This window comes from Schistocerca nitens, chromosome 11, assembly GCF_023898315.1.
Source record: "Schistocerca nitens isolate TAMUIC-IGC-003100 chromosome 11, iqSchNite1.1, whole genome shotgun sequence".
NCBI lineage: Eukaryota > Metazoa > Arthropoda > Insecta > Orthoptera > Acrididae > Schistocerca > Schistocerca nitens.
In genome coordinates, this window is record NC_064624.1 from 14,559,708 (window position 1) to 14,580,779 (window position 21,072).

At 42.1% G+C, this 21,072-nt stretch overlaps 2 protein-coding genes across 2 annotated transcripts in view; both read left to right on the forward strand.

Annotated features, from left to right (window-relative positions):
- Positions 1-19,653, forward strand: part of LOC126213350 (BTB/POZ domain-containing protein 19-like) — a 76,547-nt gene extending 56,894 nt beyond the window's left edge. The window contains exon 4 of the mRNA XM_049941048.1: positions 19,155-19,653. Coding sequence (XP_049797005.1) covers positions 19,155-19,653 — 499 coding nt within the window. The remainder of the gene's footprint in view (positions 1-19,154) is intronic.
- The window catches only part of LOC126213041 (poly [ADP-ribose] polymerase tankyrase-1-like), an 881,088-nt gene that overhangs the window by 57,286 nt on the left and 802,730 nt on the right, over positions 1-21,072 (forward strand). The gene's annotated exons all lie outside the window — the stretch shown is intronic.

Genomic DNA, 21,072 nt, shown 5'->3' on the forward strand with positions numbered 1-21,072 from the left:
GTAAATCCTTTTCTTAGTATTGATAGAGGGAAAAGGAGTTTGTATCTTTCTTCCCTCAAGAAGGTGACATGGTGTTTTGCGGTGATGTTCCCCCCTGGACTTATGGCCCTTTTCAAAATAGAATATGCTCCTGATGAGTGGAGACTTTTTATTGATTCTTCAAAACAAAAAAAAGCCTTAAAGCAGTACTTCCCACAACGCCAATAAGTACGTTTCTATACCAGTTGGACATTCGGTTTACTTAAAACAATGTTACCCAGGCCTTGAACTGGCTTTAAGCAAACACTGCCATTCAGACCACAAATGGACATTACATGCTGATTTAAAAGTGATTTCAATGCCGTTTGGTCAACAAAGGGCTATAGAAAGCAACACTCCATCAAAAAAGGTTGGCCCTTCAGAATAACCTTACAGGTAAGGGTTAAGAACGTTGAGAGGAAAAGCCTTGTGGATCCCAAAAAGGTGTTACTTCCACCACTTCACATTAAGTTGGGACTGATGAAACAATTTAAGGCATTGCCAAAAGAACAGGAATGTTTCAGATAGCTTTGTGGACAGTTTCCTGGTTTATCCGAGGCACAGGTAAAGGAAGGAATCTGTCGGACCAGACATTAGGAAACTAATTACAGAACCCAAGTTTGTGGACAAAATGGAAACATAAGAAAAGACATCATGGACATCTTTTAAATTAGGTGTTACAGGTTTCCTAGGAGACACGAGAGATCCAAACTGAAAGACAATTGTCGCAGACATGCTCGACAGCTTCAAGAAGCTGGGCTGTAACGTGAGCATTAAAGTTCATTTCCTCCACTCGCGTCTTGACTACTTCCCTGTAAACCTTGGTGATGTAAGTGAAGAGTGGGGCGAAAGATTCCACCAAGACATCCAAAAAATGGAGAGAACAGATCAAGGAAGATTGAACGTCAACATGATAGCGGACTACTACTGGATGATAAAAAGTGGTGATCCTCAACGAGCCCACAGCTGGAGAAGCAGTAAGAGGAGCTTCGACAGAAAGCGAAAGCGTTATTATAATGACTTGTGTGATTAAAGAGAAGTGGAAGTGTGTGGGAAATGTAGTTTAGAACTTATTCATAAATAAAATAAAATTTTATTGTTACTATACCTAAAAATACTCCTTTTTTGTGAGAAAACCTGACGTGACAGAGAAAAATTGGATTGCATTTTTGAAATTGTTGTTGAAAAGTACATCAGTCAGTTATCAAATTTCAAGCAACTTCCAAAAAATATTTTTTTTCAGACCTGTGTTATTTCTGCGTTGATCGGTATGACGTTAGTTGTCTCTCTTTTATTTTGAGTAAGAGCTCGTACCATTGCTCAATGTTGTCTATAAATTCTGTTTGTGACTAGTTCTGTCACTGGCCGAATTTTCCCCAGAGGGAATTGCATATTTTGGCCGCAGTCCGCTTGCCAGCGTTCGGTTCAGTATTGTTAATGTCGTCCGTGATGTCTTACTTCTAATTACCTTCCCAAGGACTAGTTTGACCTTCATGAAGGTTTTAATGTAGTTTGTGAACAGTCAATTACTTTCCCATTCAAAGTGCCACACCTCGTAAATTTCCTGTATCGTGTAGCCTTCTCGATGGCTTTGTTAAGCTCTATAGTTTTCAGAGTTCGTACAAATGCTCACTCATCGTCACTATGGTTGCAACTACCATCAGGCTTTTCTTCTACACTTTTCGAATGTAGAGCAAACAAAAGCATTTCCTGTTCAACTGGAAGCACAGAGTGGTACAAGCCGTGAAGCAGAAGCACTTTGCATTTAACAAAACGAAATCATTCGTCGTCATTTTTTATGGCCTCAGTATCTGTACGGGATGACCAACAGATAATCGTCGTAAAACATCACTGTTGGATATAGCCTGCCCATGTCTGTATATCGCAGCTTCTTGCCTGAAACCTTGAATTTATCAGTGTTTGTTCTTGCGCCGAAAAAGACATCTCTAGGATTCAGGGGTTCTATGACATTTACGTTCTCTTTTGAATTATTCCACTTACAGCTCCATATTTCGACACAGTTACAACCGGCGTACCCCCAACTCTTGTGTGGGTTCTAAGAGATCATGGTTGCAATGTTAACCGTTGCCGATAGTATCGGGCGAATAACACACTGGACAGCCGTGCCAGAAGCAATTATGATACTGGTAAAGTGTTTTTGTGTTTGCGTTCTAGCTGTCAACATTTACGCCACATTTTGTAACTTCTCCACCGTTCAGTGCCTTTGGACATTAGGAAACGAATTCAACCACTCAATTTACTTTTTGCTGAACATTTCCTTCTTTTGATGTTTGACTACAGCAATTAGGTTCAATGTATTCTGACCTGTAAATAGCCATACAAACACTAGAAATTATTATGTACTGGAAAGGATCAATGTTTCTAATATCCAGGAAATATCTCCTAAATTCAAGGCAGCTGCAGCGCAATATGTCGTCAGAATGGAAATACTCTGAAAATTCCTTCTGGAAGTCAAACACTTAATTTTCACCCACTTCCTGAGCGTGCCATTCTAAGAATGCTTTTCTAGCCTTACGTATTACAATGTCAACACCGTAGTACTTGTTTGCTGGAAGTCGCCCTACGTAATTTTGATTTGCTTATTGAAGAAGTGTGGAAAGTAACCTTTTTTCAGCTCTTTCAGACTGAATGTCTTGGAGAACGTCGCGAGATTGCCTTGGATACCATATTTACTGGGATCTAAGCCGTACTTTTTTTGTGGTTTTTGTAATTCAAAAAACCGCCTGCGGCTTTGAATCGAGTGCAAAGTAAGCGGAAGTTCAGAAAAATATTGGTAGGTGCCGCCACAACTAACTTCTGCCGTCAAATAAATGTAGCGCTACACAGGCATGCTTTGCAGGCACAAAGAGAAATACTGGCGCCAAAACCTGTGCATCCGTAAATAAATTAAAAGAAAATGTAGAAGAATGTAAACATTATGCCATGTATTCTTTTGTGTTTGCTGCTGTCTCATTTAAATTCTGTCTACCTAATAAACTACGAAGCTAGAGTGAGACAACAGCAAATGCGGAAGAATATACATATCATGTCATGTTTATATTCGTATTATTATTATGCTGATTAGTGATAGTCAGAAATGAACCTCAGCAACTGACTAGATTTTTAAATCTAAGATGACTAATTTCTGTACAGAACGCAATGCACGAAAGAGGCGTCTCGAAAGATTTTCAAATTGAGAAAATTTTTCGCTAAACTCCAGTTCACAGCATCTTCTCTCATACGCTGTCTATTATTTGGTTTTTGTTGGGCATTATCTAAGAAAGCAGCTGTGTAAGTAACAACCAATAGCAGTCACTTGCCAGTGTTTCCCTTATGAGACAATTCCTCTCTTTTTTATTTTTAATTGTAAGCCACGGTAGCGCACACAAAAGCAAGCCATGCCGGAAGCGGGGACAGGTTGTAAACACTCATTATCAGTATGCGACAAACAATGCATGAGACAGTACAATAATGCATTTTCAGCCTAGAGTGACTTAAAACACCTATAACAAAGAAAACAGCACTCATCAGATAAAAGCAAAATAAGCAATCGATTCAAACCAGACGAAGCACGTGAGAAAGGAAAAGTACCCGTATAATGCCTGACACACAGCAATGAATATTTAGAGAAAATAGTTGCGTGGAGATAGCAGCGATTGCTTGTACATGATTACTTACTGATATAGCTTTACAGTGTAAATTGCCCTGAAGATGACCCCATCTCAGGTTGAAACCGGTTGGCGACAAAATAAATAATGTGACTGTGACTGTCATTTTGATTAATTGACATAGAAATGGCTACTTGGTAAAGCTTAACTGTTAAGCCTACGACTCGGACCAAACTACTGTAGCTCTATCTTCATCCATTCGACCTAAATTGTCTCTCACTTTAGAGTGGTCTAAAACTTTTCTCTCCCCTTGAATTTAGAACCTCAAATTTCAGGTGCAGCTTAGATTTAGTCTCATTTTTCGAGTGCGGCTTAGACTGGTTTCGAGTGAATACAGTAAGGTTTATGCTGTCAGTTATTCTGAGCCTTAGGGATGGTATTTTTGGCACTATAATCTTCGTTCCTTGGTAAATGGTTTTGATCTTAATTCCGTTATTGACACAATACTGTAAAATAAAGTACGTATCATAAGTCTTTGTATTGTGTGCTATACACGTATGGCCCCTGTTACTGTGTGACAGCAACCATTCAGAAAATTCATTGTTTCTAAATTCGTATGTGTTTCCTTTGAAGTCGTGCACAGCCAAGTTTGGCGTGTGTATGCCTGTATCTTGTTCTGCTTTGAAATCGGAAAAGTAGTTCCTTTCTCTGTAAGTGCATTTTTAAATTTTTTAGTGCCACTCCCATTGCAAGTATATTTATTATCGCAGTAACCACCACGTCTTTTTCTCCTTTGCATGTAGCATTTGTTTTCACTTAGCTTCACATGCTCATCGCCGCAATTTTGGCAATCGGAGAAGCCAGAGTTGTCTGCCGAGGCTGCTTCCGCATTATTTCTTTTACACTTTTCGCACTCGAAAATCTTTTCACACGCTCACTTGCGATTACCCTTGCATTCTTTACCAAAACAATACAGTAGAGACTCGATAGTTCGAGTTTCCAATAATCCGAGCCTCTTTTTTTTTAAAAAAAATTAAATAATAAAGGTTGCAATTATCTACTTTCTTTTTTCACAGACATGATAAATAATGAAAGGGAGAGTACAGCTCAGCGACAAAGCAGACAACAATGCAGTCAACACCGACGGTTAGCTCGCTGCCCTGTTGCACGAACATCTGTCGTCAGTATGGCACGAAATACCCCGACTGCTGCCGGCTGCTACCGATCAAAACTGGGCAGTTCATACGCCGCCGTAGTTCCCAGCACCTGTACTGTACAGTGCTGTGTGTCGTTTTGTTTGTTGACCGTGTGTTCCGTTGTACACCTTACAAAGATGAGTTCTGTAACAAAAAAGAGGAAATTTTTGCCTTTGCATCTAAAATTAGAAGCACTAAGAAGACTTGACAAAGGAGAAACAATAAAAAAAACTTGCTCTCGAATATGGTGTAAGTGAAGTTTACTGTTGCTGACTGGCGAAGAAAGCGACTTGAATTGGAACAGTTTTCTTCACAGAAATGCTCACACGAATCTGTCGAAGTATAAAGACGTAGGACTTCAAAAAAAAACAAGTGCGGCATTGTTCATGTGGTTTACCTAACAGACAGAAGGGTCATCTGATTTCTGGCCTAATCTTGCAAGAAAAAGCTTTGTTTTTCGGAAGCCAGCTGCAGGAAGCAGATGACAATTTCGCCGCTAATGTGGGCTGGCTCGACAAGTGGAAGAAGAGGTATGGAGTGTGTCAACTAGACGTATGTGGAGGAAAAACTCTCTGGTGACGCTCGGGCCGTTTCAAAATTTATCGTAGAGTTTAAAAAAATCATAACTGACGAAACTGGGCTAAAATTTAAAATGTTAAGAGTGAGAACACTTGCTACTTGTGAAAAAAATTGCTCCTGGGCACAAAAAAAAGGAAAGAGCGGCTCAGTTATGGCAGCTTCAAATGCAACTGGAAACCACAGACTAAAACTAGTGATTGGGAAGTTTGCCAAGCCAAGAGCATTCAAGAATGTATCCGTCTCAGCTCTTCCGGTTGTCTATACATTTCAGAATAATGCCTGGATGAATCAGGAAATCTTCAAGAGCTGGTTTTTTAACTCATTTGTACCTGACTGCAAGAATTTTTTAAAAGGAAGGGGACTGCCGTGCAAAGCAATTTCGCTCACGGATAATGCGTCCTCATATCCGAGTACAGGAGAACTGCAGTGCGACGGTATCCGCGCCTTGTTTTTCCCACCAAACGTCGCCTGCCTCATTCAGCCCACGGATCAGGGCGTTCTGGAATGTCTAAAACAAGTATCGACGGCAATTGCTACACTCAATGCTGCATTCCGAAGACAACGAAAGCATTGTAGGAGCTTTGAAAAAAGTGACTTTGAAGGACGTCGTGTAATGGATTAGCAAATCTGGGAGCGAAGTAGTCAGAAACAATTTCTAAGTCGTGGAGGAAAATTCTACAGGAAAGTATGCCGGACACAGAAACTGAAGGTCTAGCAGATGAGGACGATCAGCCACTGTGTAATTTAATCAGTCGATTGCCAGGGTGTGAAGAGGTGGAAGGAGGCGAGTGGTTAAATCAGGACCAACAGTTGGAAGTGACAGACTCTTATGTAATTGGCACGGTTAACATTCCACGGCAGTGCGAGGGTGACGAGGCAGCGGCTGCATCGGTGACGAGTCACACGGATGGCTGCGCTGCCCTCGAGGCCGCCATGTGCTCCGTGGAACAGCAGCCTGAGGCGACACCGGTAGCGTCACACTGCCGCCAGCAAACATCGCACACACTTCACTATTACTTGGCTAAATAAATAATTATTGTTATTCTGCCAATGCAAATGCGTGTGTAAATACTTTAATAAAATTCAAATTTGAGTTGTATTACTTACAATATCATAACATTATAATATTTCTTTTTCCCATTTAAATTTCGATCGTCCTAGTTTTTGACAGTTTGAGGTGGTTCCAGTCCCGTTTACCTCAAACTATCGAGACTCTACTGTGTGTCTTGCACTTTCTGCATTAAATCCTTGGCTGTTTACCTTCATGCTTTTGTCTTAAACGCAAGTTGCACACATTTCCTTTATCTTTTTTGCAGAAATATTTGTCCTTGTGATTGCAGGATTCGTCACACATCTTGCAATAGACATTCTGCCTAAAAAACTCTTCATATTGTTGCTGCCATTGTGGTAGTCATTATTTAAGTACAAATAGTGTTGCTCCCTTTTCGCCGCCAGAGGAGTGGGTAACCGTGTTAAAATTAACAGCTGAAACAATTTTAATCTGAACATTCAAAAAACGCTACTGCATCTTCGATATCGTCCAGACTGAAACCACCTTCACAGTTCTTTTGAGTCTCGCTCACAATTCTTTCTCTAATTCTTCCTGCAGAGCTCTCCCTTTCTTAGTGTAGAGAATGTCATTATCTGTCAGTTCCTCGCACATGTATGTTTCTAGTGATTATTGCTCTAGGACCACACAGGCTATCGTTGTTAGTTTGTTTATACTTCTCTTGCCAATTATATATATAGCAATATTTACTATTTTATTTCCCTTTGTACCTTCACCTCTAGGTATTTCGTAGACCTCAATGTAAAATTTGGTGGTGTTTGTGTTTACATTTTCATTGGATCATTGGATGTTACTATTCATTCAACCTGATCAAGTAGGTGTGAATCGTTGAATTTAAATTCCTTTTCGATGAAATTGCATGATTAAAATCATTTTCATCAACTGTTTTCATTTTGTCGCCTTACTTGTAATCTGGCAATTTTCTTACTGCATTTGTAGCTGCTTGTATAGCCTTTCTGACAGCTTTCATGTGGTACAAGCGATTACCTTTCTTCGAGTCTTTGATTGTAATGATATTAGCTGTCCGCCAAACGTTATTTCTTTAACAATGCTGTACAATCACAGAATTGAATCTCGAGCGGTAGCTTCTTTTCTTTCACTGAAGTGAACAGTTCTTTTTTGAACAGAAAGATTTGGCCTAGTTTTCCTGTTTTCGTGGTGGCGCACTGTTGTTGTTTTTCTTCGAAAACCTCTGTCGAGAATTGAATGTGCCGAATTGTTTCCAATCGTTCCTTTTCTGGATTTACCAAGTCCAGCAGGCCTTTCTTTGTATGTACTACAGAGTAACCTTTGACCCAACTTTCCCTCACTATTTTTTTCAGTTCACGAGTAGCTTAGTTAAACAAACCACTATCATTTGCTGCTGAGTAAACTCATTCTGTAGCTTCAACAAATTCTGCTTTCTTCATTTTGTACAAACCTTGATTCTGAGGTCTTATGCAAAGGCTCTTAATTCCTTAAGTTTTATTTTCTTTAACCTTCAAATTTTTTTCTTTGTTTGGGTCATCTAAGGACCACGCACAAACTTCAAAGCTTCCTTCTTTGTTGTTCTTTCTTTTTCCTCTAGTATTCTTTCATCTTTTCACTACGTATCCTTTTTCTATTTTGGGACCATTTTGACCCTGTCTTTTTCTCCCTCTTGCCTTGGAATCCTTCAATTTTTTACACTTCCCTCTTGAAAATCTCTTTCTGTTTCATCTTTCTCATTCATGTTGTTTCTTTCCATATCTTCCCTAACTTCTTGAGTCTAGGCTATTGTTGACTTCTTGTCCCAAAGATATCTAAAAATCTGTTTGGTTAACCTCTTGCTGTTCATTCTGTGTAAGTGTCAAAAAAATAGAAAAATAGCAATTGCCTCTTTCGTAGTGTTCCATTTATGTTTTCAATGTTGCGATAAACTTCTTCATTGCTTCCTAATTTCCATACCTCTGTATTTTTTTGTTTTCCAAATTTTTTTCAAATTCCTTTGTAAGACTTAAGTGTTGTGTAATTTGTAGTTTGGTACTAAACATTTACTTCCATAAAGAAACTTTGGTTTTACTACAGTGTTGTAGTGTTGTATCTTCAAATTTTTAGATAGACACCTTTAGTTGCAGATATTCCTTGTTATTTCAGAAGTGCTCTTGATTTTATGTACTCTTTCTTCTAAAACAAATTTTTCTAAGCCATTTTCTTGGATAATTTCTCGCAGATATTTAAATTTATTTACCATCTTTATCTAGCCTATATGTTACTAGGGATTTTGGAGCATTTTTTATATTTGTCATAAATTTTATTTTTCTACAGATATTCAACCTGCTTTGTTGGCTATTTCTTCTAAGAGACTGACTTGTATTCCAGCATTTGCTAGATTTTCAGAAAGAATGGCAAAATCATTCGCAAATGCTAAACAGTGGATTTCAATACCTTTGTTTTTAGTTCCCAGTCTTGACTGGTGATAGCTTCTGCTCTTTCAGTTTTTGTTTCCACTCTCTTACTATTTTCTCTAGTGCACAGTTAAAAGGAGTGGAGACAAGCCATTACCTTGCCTTCCACCTGTTTTTATGTCGAATGCCTTCGATATATCACTCCGAAAATTTACTTTTGATGTGGTGTTCGTGAGTGTTTCAACGTTTGCTGATTTAGATTTGATGGCAAATTCTCTGTCCACTTAGAGTGTTTCCCTATCAACCGAGTCAAATGCATCTTTAAAATATATAAATGTTACAACTATATCCTTGGACTTTGTAAATCTGTGACGAATTACGGACTGTAGGTTGAAAAACTGTTCTGAGCAAAATCTGCACTTTCTAAAACCACTGTAATACTCTCCCAAATGGTTACCAAGTGTTGCTCCTTCCATGTTTAATAGTATTGTTGAAAATTTTCTTACACAATATATATTTTTTTAATCCGTGTTTCTGCTAATTCAGTTTTTGTAACACTGTTTGTGTGCACGAACCGCTGCGAAGCATTCCCTGTTGTAATCTGTGGCACACTAAGGGAAGCAGGATGTGGCGGCGTTGTCTGCAGCTGCTCTCTTCCGTCAACAGATGTCGCCGAGGTTTGCACTGTGTAAATTACTGCAGTACGTGTTTTGCTTTACTCGTTACGGAAATGCAGATGGGACGGTCATGCCAGCGGAAAATTAGAGAGAATTGAAGTTTGTGTTTGGTCTCTTCAAAAGAGTTGCAACTATCTGGCAAAAACCACACATTTCGTGCGAGAAATAAGGTGACTGTAGGTGCTTTCAGAATGTGCTTCATCGCTGCACCAACCGTATGTACAAGTTGCAAATGCTTGACCTCGCTCCCTGGTCTGCCTCAGGCTAGCGAGTCGCCACTGTTCCTGTGTTCTGCCCCCCCCAGTTAAAGACGGGCGACAGATGCAAGAAGGAGCAGCTCCCATCACGTCGCGGATCATAGAGAGAGAGAGAAAACCCTGGAAGGTGGAAGATGAGAGAGGACTTGAAACAAAAAAATCCCTCCGGGGTTTCCTTCAGGTGACACCGAAGGTTTTGCACTTTTTTCAACAATTTTAACGGATCTCGACCCATTACAAAATTATGCTAACAACTTAGCCTCACGGAGATATTTGATATCGTTAACCAGTTCGTCTCTGGTGTAGTCATCATCCTCTATATTGAAATAGTTCATGTGGTAGTCAGTGCTCAAGTTTTCCTTCATTCTTTGGTTGAGATTTATCGAATTTGGAATGTACTCGACCCTCGGCATTTCTTCTCTATTTGTGGCGTCTGACCGTGATGCCTTTGCAAATTTCTTCTCTGCAGTCTCATGACACGGTAAGTGTAATCGCAGTCATTGTCAAATAATTTTGAGAGTGCAAACATGTTTCAAATTTTCATTTTTAGGGACAAGATGAGGTAGTAATTGATGTAAATTACTGTTCAAACTTTCGAAGTGAATTATTTGGCCTCGATACATCTCTTTAATTCTGTACTCACTGTGTTTTCTAAGGGCAGGCGTACACGGAAGACTTACTGTCGCGCATCCATTTCGTCTCTGTTGCTTTATTGTTGCTTCTGCTTTGAAATTACACATTTTTATTTAGTTTCATATTTATTAATTCGAGCAATCCAGTTAGTAACAGTAATCATTACATTTTGTATAAAAGATGTCCAAAGCAACTGATGGAAATTGCAGAAAATGAGAGCAGGTATAAAGTTTAAACACTGTTGCGTGTAGTGACATCGTTCATAGTTTCTGATCCATGTGGAGGCACAGAAAAATTTGTCGGGTATGAGTATACACTGTCTGTCATGAGGAGAGGTAAGGATGGTTTAGGAGCTGTTTCCGGCAGTAGGTTAATTGTCAGACACAGATGTTCCAGTAAACACTCGTGCAGGGGTGGAGAAGCTAGAAGACCGAACGCCACGACTGGAACTATCACATGTGTCATTTGGTACACACGTGTCCTGGAAAAGTCTCACTACCTGAAGAACCTCAATTTGTGCATCAATCATTTCGTGTGTGGGTATTGGTGTCAGCGTAGCTACGAGAGACAATGCAAATTGTGTTGCAGGGTCATCCATTGAGGAAGCAGTTTCTTTCTTCTCTCGAAGTATATCGAGTAAAGTTTCTTCGTAACTTTTCTTCTTTGGATTGTAGGAGGCATGTGGAAATAGAACAATGGGTGGCCTTTGAAGGTTTGTGGTCTTTGAAGGTTCTGTTTCCTCAGGTTCCTCATTGCTTATTACTGTTTCAGCATTTCCACTTGCATCACGTACTTCTACGGTTGGTAGAAGAAATAAGTTGATTTGTACTTTCACGCTTTCCGCTGCTGGTTGTCCCGACTTGGCCAATTTTTGCTCACGCAATTTTCTTGCTGAGCATGTCCTTCGATTTTTCCGCCGTTGTTGTACCAGTGTTCCTAGGAAATGGACAATAAATTGAAATGTTTGACATTGTTGTAGATGTTAATTTATTTTCGTGAAATAAAAATGAAAACTACTATTATTCAGTCTCACAACTTTTCAGGTATCCAGCAACTGGATCAAGTTTAAATGATCTTCCATACAACTACTTCATTTGTGATAGCACAGTCTGCAAATGAGTGAAAGCGACATGCACTGAAATATGCAATGTATGGTTATGCCAAAGAATGTGAGGAAGAGTTGTTGGCAGAACAGTTCTATAAAAACACCCATTTCTGCAACATGATACAGATGGAAAACGTATTCGAATAATACAACTTCAAAGTTCTGGCTCAGAAGTTTTAACTTATAAAAAAAACTTTCCTGTGGTATTGATGGCACGGGTCGATGCTGAAAACCTATTTCTCTTCATAGATGTCGGTGCAAATGGAGCAGCAGGTGATTCTGCAGTTTTTAATAATTCTAATATGGGCGAAAAGCTATGACGTAACCTTCTGAACATACTGAACAACCTTACGTTGCGTAACGATCCAGAATGCAAACCAATGCCTTTTTGTTTATTTGCTGAAGCTTTTGTTTTATTGAGGCACATTTTGCGCCCATTTGCTACTAAAATGCTAACCTCGTTGAAGAAAATTTTCAACTGTAGGCGTACAACTACTCGTCATACGGTTGAATGCACATGTGGCATACTGCTGAACAAATGGCACATTTTTCCGTAGACCTTAATGATGTTACCGTCGATTTCTGTCGTACAATAATTAAAGCATGTTGTGTGCTCCACAATTTTGTACGCAGAAGACATGAAACAGACTTTACAGATATTGCTTACGAATGTCCACAGCAGCCTATAGACCATGCTGGAGTTTTATCTGCTGTCAATATACGCAGATATTTTAAAACCTATTCGACGTCTCATGGAGGATCTGTTCCATGGCAGTGCAATGGACTCTGATTTCGCTACGATTCAACAATACTGAAAAACTTACTTGTTATATCCACAAAACATTTTTAAGAAGTGTAAGATAATAATAATGTTGAAAGTATGTCAATAAAAGCAACTCTGCAAAATAAAAACTTGTCTGCTTGGCGTTCTTTTGCGGAGGATGTCCCCAGATTGTACTACACACAGTTCTTCCCACACTTTGCTTTTCAAATTAGCGTCAGAATAATCTTTCAAAATTTCAAAACTTCATTTACGATCAGTTCAGTATCGATGTCTTTGTCCCTCACAACAGCCAGTGTACGAACTCGCAAGTTTCCAACTGCAGGCAGCAGAGATGGCGACTGCATTGTCGGCCGAGCACACGCGCTCGTGTATCCTGTGGGGAAGGGGGGGGGGGGGGGCAGTTGGTTCGCCCTTCTGTCGGCGGCCGGAGCAACTGAAAAGTTGACTCTGGGGAGTCGCTGTGCGTGTGTGCTCTTACATATGATTGTACAGACTCTGTGCAAAAGGCGAGACAGTTGCACGACAAAAGTTCTCCCTTGTACACCCGCCCTAATGGAAGGCAAGACTTCGTCAAACACCCAATCACTAAATTTAACAGTGAGAGGCATTGTTGACTTTAGGACTAAAATGTGGAGTCCGGTTTCATTGACAAAATTTGCCGCTCACAGCTACACTACAATTTTTTTTATTGAGAGGTATCTTTTTCTCTAACATTATCTTTCAAGGCGTGTCTAGAATTTGCATACTCGAGAACTTCACATACATCTTTCGCCTCGAACGAGAGATTATTCTGTTCATCTAATTCTATAATCTCGCCAGTGGGTCATAAGACTTGCCGACTAAGGAGGACATTTGTACAAAATTATAAATGCTAGCACGTAAATACAATAAATGGATATAAAACACATCTAGAGCTCGATTGCGAGTGTAAGATTTTCAGCAGATAGATACAACAATGTGCCGAATGACGAGGACTATGAAACGCTGAAAGGCACACTTAAGATATATAAAGGTTACAAGAATGTCAATGGCTGTGACGTTCACGATATCGAATTCTGTTAAATTCTTGCGGTTTATCGACGATAAGAATCACAGGAAACGTGAGGACCTGTTTCTTTTTAAAATTTCTCCTTAAATGTATTTGCAAAGTCCGATTAAAAGCTTGCTAAACAAGCGAAGAACAGGACGTTTGAACAGCTGAAAAGTTAGTTCAACGAGTGGAAGACGAAGCCGATAAAAGAATACGAGGAGTATAAGAAAGGCGTCCAGCCTGTGACGGATAAACTGAATGCTTTAGAGAAAGAAGTTACTGGTGCTATAGCGAAAAGTCGAGAGGTTGAAAGAGCTAATTCCTTAGGAAGGGAATTATGACAATGTGTGTCCTATTCCGCCTACAACTGAGGAATAACCTTTTGAAAGAAGTTTATTTATGGGTGATGATTCGATCTCGCCAAAGACAAGTAAAAGGCTTGAGCCCTCGCTGTAGCAAATTGAGGAAGAAGACCGGGAGAAGATGAAGGCTGTTAGAAACTAAACAACACCTTATCTTGGGGTGAAAGTATGAAAATGCTTGGGCGGTCTCGTCGTACAGTATTTGGCTTAAGGTTTGACAGTCGAAAGCACTACATGGGCGGTTCCGAACTAACGCCCGCATCTCGTGGTCGTGCGGTAGCGTTCTCGCTTCCCACGCCCGGGTTCCCGGGTTCGATTCCCGGCGGGGTCAGGGATTTTCTCTGCCTCGTGATGGCTGGGTGTTATGTGCTGTCCTTAGGTTAGTTAGGTTTAAGTAGTTCTAAGTTCTAGGGGACTGATGACCATAGATGTTAAGTCCCATAGTGCTCAGAGCCATTTGAACCATTTGAAGCGAACTAACGTTTAACAATGACACTATTTCTGTCAAAGGTAGCAGTTTTCAGTGCCAGCAATGAATTCATGAAACTGCTAACCCGAAAAAAAGTAGCGTTCGAAGACTACACGCCTGATGACCGTGAAGCATATACAACTATGCTGAAGGAAACTAATGCAATATTTCACCACTATGATACAAATATGAATAAACCCAAGTCAATCCGCAGTGAAAAGTACATCATCATTATTCCGATGTAGCAGTTGTTCGTCTTGTGTAGTAATTCTACATCAGTGGCCAGTCACCAGTCAATAGCAAGAGGAATGGGCTTGAACCTGTTCAGTATATAGAATTCATTCTAGAAACATACCGCAGGCTGTGGCTAAGCCTTGTCTCCGCAATATCCTTTCTTCCAGGAGTGCTAGTTCTGCAAGGTTCGCAGGAGAGCTTCTGTGAAGTTTGGAAGGTAGGAGACGAGGTACTGGTGGAATTAAAGCTGTGAGGACGGGGCGTGAGTCGTGCTTGGGTAGCTCAGTCGGTAGAGCACTTGCCCGCGAAAGGCATAGGTCCCGAGTTCGAGTCTCGGTCCGGCACACAATTTTAATCTGCCAGGAAGTTTCTGTTGAGTATGTTTGGAGAATGACCTCAGATCTTATCGACTAGGTGATGGTGGTTCACGGTGAAGAGAATGCAGCTGGTAGGTCGCTGGGGTTTGCAGAAATGAAAGAACAGGGGAGCAGGCATGAAGTGTTCCGGGCAAACCCGAAGTGTGACTAAAGCGGACAATGGACCCATCAGGCCCCCTTTCATTGTGCCACCTGCGTGCAGGTAGCATTTTTAGCAAAGTGTTTATTGGTATGCCTGAACGTCCAACGTTTTACTTTAAACTCTCGCTGTACCCTACCACTGCAGAATAATTCTGCAGCAACAAAACACGAACTACAGAAAAGAAACGAAAATAAAACTTAAGTTTCTAAGGAAATGCGCCACATACAACAACAAAACACAGTGCTCATACAAGCGTCTGCCAACAGCAAAGTATTCGTCTGAACAGGTGCGGGCATGCCTCTCGCGCATGCGCAGTTGAGTGGCGTGTGAGCAGTCCCTCCTCCCTGTTGTGGTTACAGAAGTGTGGCTGGGAGCCGCCATCTGAGGTCGCTGCCCTTGGGAAATGCGGTGGACCCGGGGCTGGTGCAGAGAGCAGCCCGAGCTGTGGTGGGCGGGTGGGTCGCCCCCACGTGGCCTGTGTATACGTTCAGCGGTTTTACTGTTTCCTCCTCGTTTATTGCTCTCACGTTAAATTAAAGCAAAACGGATTTTTGTCACCGGGAGCTATCAACTGAGTTACAATAAGTTAGCATAATCAAGGAAGGCTAAAGTATGTTACTAGTTTCAGATTTTATTTCCGCGTTCGACAGTCAAGCATTAATCGCCTTGCAGAAGAATAAAGTTATTTTTCAAGGTTCGCTAAAGAGATTTGGCTTTTATTAATCTTTTCCCTTGAGGCAGTCAGTTTATTTGAAACAAAGTGTTTAATTTCACACTATTGGCTAGTTTCAACTGTTTGCTGCGCATCAAGTGCACTTATGGCATTATACCGTAATAAAGAACCAAACATGATGTAATGCAGTAGTGGTGATGCAAGAAAATTTACATCGGAATCTCGACTTAGGAATGTGCACTTTAAGCCGAATTATGCATTTTAGTGTGGTGCACGAAATCCGGATGCTCTTAAAGTAATCCTCCGGTGTCTTGTTTCTTTTGTAGCATAATGTAAGATCTTTCAGAGCTTCACACGTACGAACATGTGGGCCTCCTGCGTCATCGTAGCTGCGCAAGCGCGGTCACTCCTTCCACCTGGCGCTCTCTGTCAGCTGCTGAAATGAACCTCATATTTCTAACAGGTCGCGGGAAAATACTGAGAATGGTGGTTTGAAAAACGTACAGCGTAAATTTCCTTTTACGCAAGATGAACTGTGTGCGAGAATGTACGATGAATTTATTCAATCATAGAGCGTTTGACTCTCATTTAAAAATGAACTCCTTGGTGACGAGCCATTTAGAGGAATTTCGAGCCCAGAAGATGACATTAGGGTCGCTACTAAAAATTTACTGGCAGGTTAGTGTGACGTGTATTAAAGTGTAAAACGCGCACAGATCAACATTACATGTGCAGCATTAGCTTCTCTTGGAGCTTATTAATCTTTGAGACCAATATTATATGTGACTGCTGTGTATATTGATTTAAACTGTCAACTTTTCTCATTTGTGTGTTGGCAGTACTTGAGTGATGTTGCTATTGGCTGACTACATCGCGTGTCGTGTGCTGTCATCAGCTGGCTAGATCACGTGACTTGAGCTATGGCTGGCTTACAAAAGCTCACCGCAATCTCGATTTCAATGCATCGGAAAGTAACATGCGGTGTTTAGTGCAATCCGAATTTATACCTCCATAATAGGAACAAATGCACGACATCAAAGGTCTTTCATAAAGTTTTTTTCGTTGAATTTCGTTTTCTAAAGTGCCGGGGAATTCTATGTCGGTGCAACAATCAAAGAAGTGATGAGTTTTACAGTGGGGAGGAAGAGTATAGTGTCGCTTAACACGGAAAAAGTGTATATTGATCCGGGAGAAAGTCTATTTTTAACCGACAAGCCGAGGAAAAGTGTGTGAATTTTTTTTCCTTGTCCATGTATACGCCCTGTTACATTGTTGGTGTACAGAATATGTAATAATAAGTCGATAGTTCAACTCTACAAGCAGCAGTATATTTACAATGTGCAGCCGATATTTTTATAGGCAGGAGTGTCGCGATATTTTGTCTGCGGATACACACTTTTTTCAACATATCGAGAGTCGGTATCGATATTTTAATAAATATCGATGTATTGTATACTCCATACTTTTAAAAATATCCTGGTGTAGCGCCGACTACCGTCCCGCAGCCGAAGTCTGCCAATTGCGGCCATCAGAGAAGACGGCGGCAACCCTTGCAGGCGAGCCAGCCGAGTAGAGGGGGCAGCCCGGCCGACGCTCGGCCCTTCCTGCAGATCGCGTGCGCCACGCCGCAGCCGCCTGCGTCTGCAGACACGGCTGTCGCACGACTAACATTCGACCTGGTCTCTGCCTGAAGGCACGCGGTTGCTTCCTGATGGTGAAACACCTGGTCTCAGGTCGAAATTACAAACTACTCGCAATTGTACGTAGACGGAATACACTTTATTTAAATACTTTGAGCACATACTGAAATGTGTTGGACAGTCGCTGACAGGCGGTAGGGGGCGTCGCTTGTGAGGGTCGCCTGCCCTGGCCGCCCTCTGCCCTGGACGCGGTACAGTGTGTCCGTCAAGTCGTGCGCCCTCTCCGCTCCACAGTGCTGTCCCGGCGACCCAGTCTGGCCACACAGCCTGGCGGCGCTCACTCCCACCTCAGCGACTACCCTGTCCAGAAAAAACACATTACGGAGTGAATTGCACCAACACGGGAACAGGAATCAAATGTCAGCGTTCCCGTATCTCTTAGAAATATAAAAGCGGGTGCCTGTTCGTCTACAACTTCATCCAGAATTGGCGGATACATTCCATCCGATACGGTTTTTAAACAAAACACAGTGCAGCTGTACTGGAGAATCTAAGCTTTTCCTTTGATGCGGTCCGGTTAAACGCGACAACTCTTGCGACACGAGTAGTGCTCAAAAGTAACGGGGAATTCGCCATTTTGCGTTTTTTATAACTGAGATTCGCACGACTTTTTTGACGTTGTGTTGGTAAACGTGCGTGAAAAGTATGTGTAGACCAGGTAAATGGGATATTTAGTCTGTGGTCACATCTTGGAAAGGTTATTGGTGTGTTAGTTGAATCGGCGAGTATTTGTTTAATGTAAATGCGGATTATCGCGTTTGTACTACATTTGGCTATGCGAACGGAGTCAAATTCATCAACCTTTTAGAGACATTAGATTTTGCTTTTGTCGAATCTACTATCAGTACGGCAAGTGTTTACGACTGATGTAAATATTTTTCGATTTCAACAGTTTGGTGCACCACGAATTCCTGTCACAAGGTGAAACGGTCAGCAAGCAGTAAAACCTACAAGCTGAACGCCAGCGGCATGACGCAATCCGAAAAAAAAACCTCTAGATTTGTGTCGGAACAGTTGATGATTTCTGCACTGCGATAACGCATCTGCTTAGAATTCGTTGTGTGCTCGTGGGTGTTTGGCTACAAACCATACTGTGGTGACGGCCTTGCCTGCACCATCACCCGATGTGAAATTTTGTTCCTAAAAATTAAGACGAACCGTAAAGGGCTGTCTTTTTCATACAGAGACGAGAACTACAGGGTATCACAGCAAAACTTCCAGAATTGTATGAGGAAGCGGAGGAGACACAGGAAGAATTCTATTCACATGTAATAAAGAATATTTTGATGAAGACAACATTTATGTAGAGTAATACATAAACGCAGTATTGGATCAAATATTCACATCTCTCGCTTTCAATAATATTGCCCGTGTTGCAACCTACGTTTTGTTAACAGACGAGGAAGTTGTATTTCAGTAATTAGAGATGTCACTACTTGCCTGTGTTTTCTTCCCAAGTGTCGGAAAGGATTGCTCTAAACACAAGCTAGCATTAGAGGTATGTTTCTCTGAAGCTCAAAGATCGGCTAACAACAGCATGCTGAGGTCACAGGAGGTGACTTTTTGGAGTGAATTAGGAGGAAAAGTTAAAACAGCTTGTAATGGGATGCAGTGCACCAATTTTTAATGGGAAGTGGATGCAGATTTCAATTATGGGATACTGGTATGTATGTTCTGCGATACGCTGGTTGATCTGTATCACAGAGGGAAGATTTCTAGATTTGTAACTCGTGGCTGGGCAGAAGTGTATTCAGGACTGGCAGCAGTTTGGCGTCTGTGACGGTTTCTTTCATTCTTTGTGTGTGTGTGTGTGTGTGTGTGTGTGTGTGTGTGTGTGTGTGTAGTAGAGTGAGAGAGTGTCGATGTTTTGTGCAGGAGCCTCTCTCAACAGGAGAGAGGGAGGAGGCTGATAGAGGCGGCCAGGCAGGGCGCGGCGGAGCAGCTGCGCGAGTTGCTGGCGGCGGGGGCGGACGTGCGGGCGAGGGATGAGGGGTTGGGGAACAGCCTGACCGCCCTGCACTGGGCAGCATCCCGGGGTCACGTGGCGGCGGCCAGCTGCCTCGTCGGCGCCGGCGCGGAGGTCGACGCCAGGCACAGCCTGGATCAGGGCACGCCCCTGCACTGGGCTGCATACAGTGGCGACGCTGGTGTGGTGCGGCTGCTGGTCGGCGCCTCTGCTGACCCCAACGCCAGGGATCAGTGGGGGCAGACGCCGCTGCACAGGGCGGCAGAGAGGGGCCACGCAGAGGCGGCGGCTGAGCTGCTCCTGGCGGGGGCGGACAGGGGGGTCCTGGATGTGGATGGCAGGACCCCCATGTACCTCGCCAGGCAGAGGGGAAATCAGGAGCTGGTGGATATGCTGACACAACGCTGACATACGGCATTCAGGAAGTACAATCAGTTACATCATATCTGTTGGTCTTTCAAATAAAGAATACAAAAATCAATCCTTTGTTCATTTATTTGTACATACGATTTTGTGCTGTGTATGACAACTCCGGTAACACAGTGACAACTGCAACGACGAGAGATACCTGTAAACTAACGTGAGGAGCCCTTCTTTTGACGATTTAGTCTGTAAAATACTACACGATCAGTTTTTGCAAAAGATGAGTAATAACTGAAAAACACTCCACTATTACTAAGCACCACTTGTCTCTCCCAAGATTGTCTTCATCACGGTGTACAACATATGCTAGCAACTTACAAGAACACGGCCGACATCTATCACGACCGCCTGCATTTCAAAACGTCACAAATCAAACTCTTTAAAAACACGAATGGCGCAATATTGTTGGTTGTCTACCACATCATGCAGCTGCATTAACGTTCGTTGTTCGAACCAGTCCACTACATTACCCCATTGCTGGAAACTATATGCTGCTAGCATGTGTGGTGGTATGTTACACCAGCATATACTCCACCATACTCAGATTACTGGCACACAACTCGTTCAGTCAGAATGTATCTTTTGTTGCGACCTCACGCCGAGTGTATCTGCAGTACGCAAATACTTGCAGCCTTTAATTGCAACCTCACATTAGTAGCAAGAGTTATATCACATACTTGGCAACACTGCACACGGAACGAGTCACACATCAGGCAGATTCGTAGAGGTGACACTATCACGAAAACTAAAATAAATAAAATTCTCTACTTTGGTCCACGAGTCGAGGAAGTGCTTCCAACTGCTGGTGAGAGTCTAATGAGCGACTTGCTGTTACGTTAATTCAAATGTAGATGTGACTGCCGATGTAAATTACACACTTTCCCATACTGTCGCCATCTGTATATGTGCTTGTCGTTATTTCGTAACTTTCGTCACCTGAGTCTACGACGTTTAATAAAAATGACGGAACGTACAGTGGGGATGTCAAAAACAAAACGCACTACGACAACTAACTTTTAAGAGAGGGTTCCTCTCACAACAGTGCTAGACTGAAGCGAATTCCTGCTGGTTACAGAGAGGGAAGAGATACATGTCCAGTGTGCACAGAAGAGGTTCTTATAAAGTGTCAACCGATGTGAAACACTCATTAAATGTTGACGTCGAAAGTGAACTGGCCGGATTGAGCGTGGGAGGTTGCTTTCCCTATCGACAGCAACTTATTTTTCCAGATTTCAGGTTTCAGTGTGACGCTGCAGCTAAGGGAACAGTGCAGAATACAGCGGCGGCGGCAGCGAGCGAGAAGGCGTTCCCCGCGCATGCGCCGGCAGCGGATTCGCCACGCGGCGTGACGGTGAGTGGCTGGGGTGAGGGCTCGCGAGCCAGCCGTGGGGCCGCGAGAGAGAC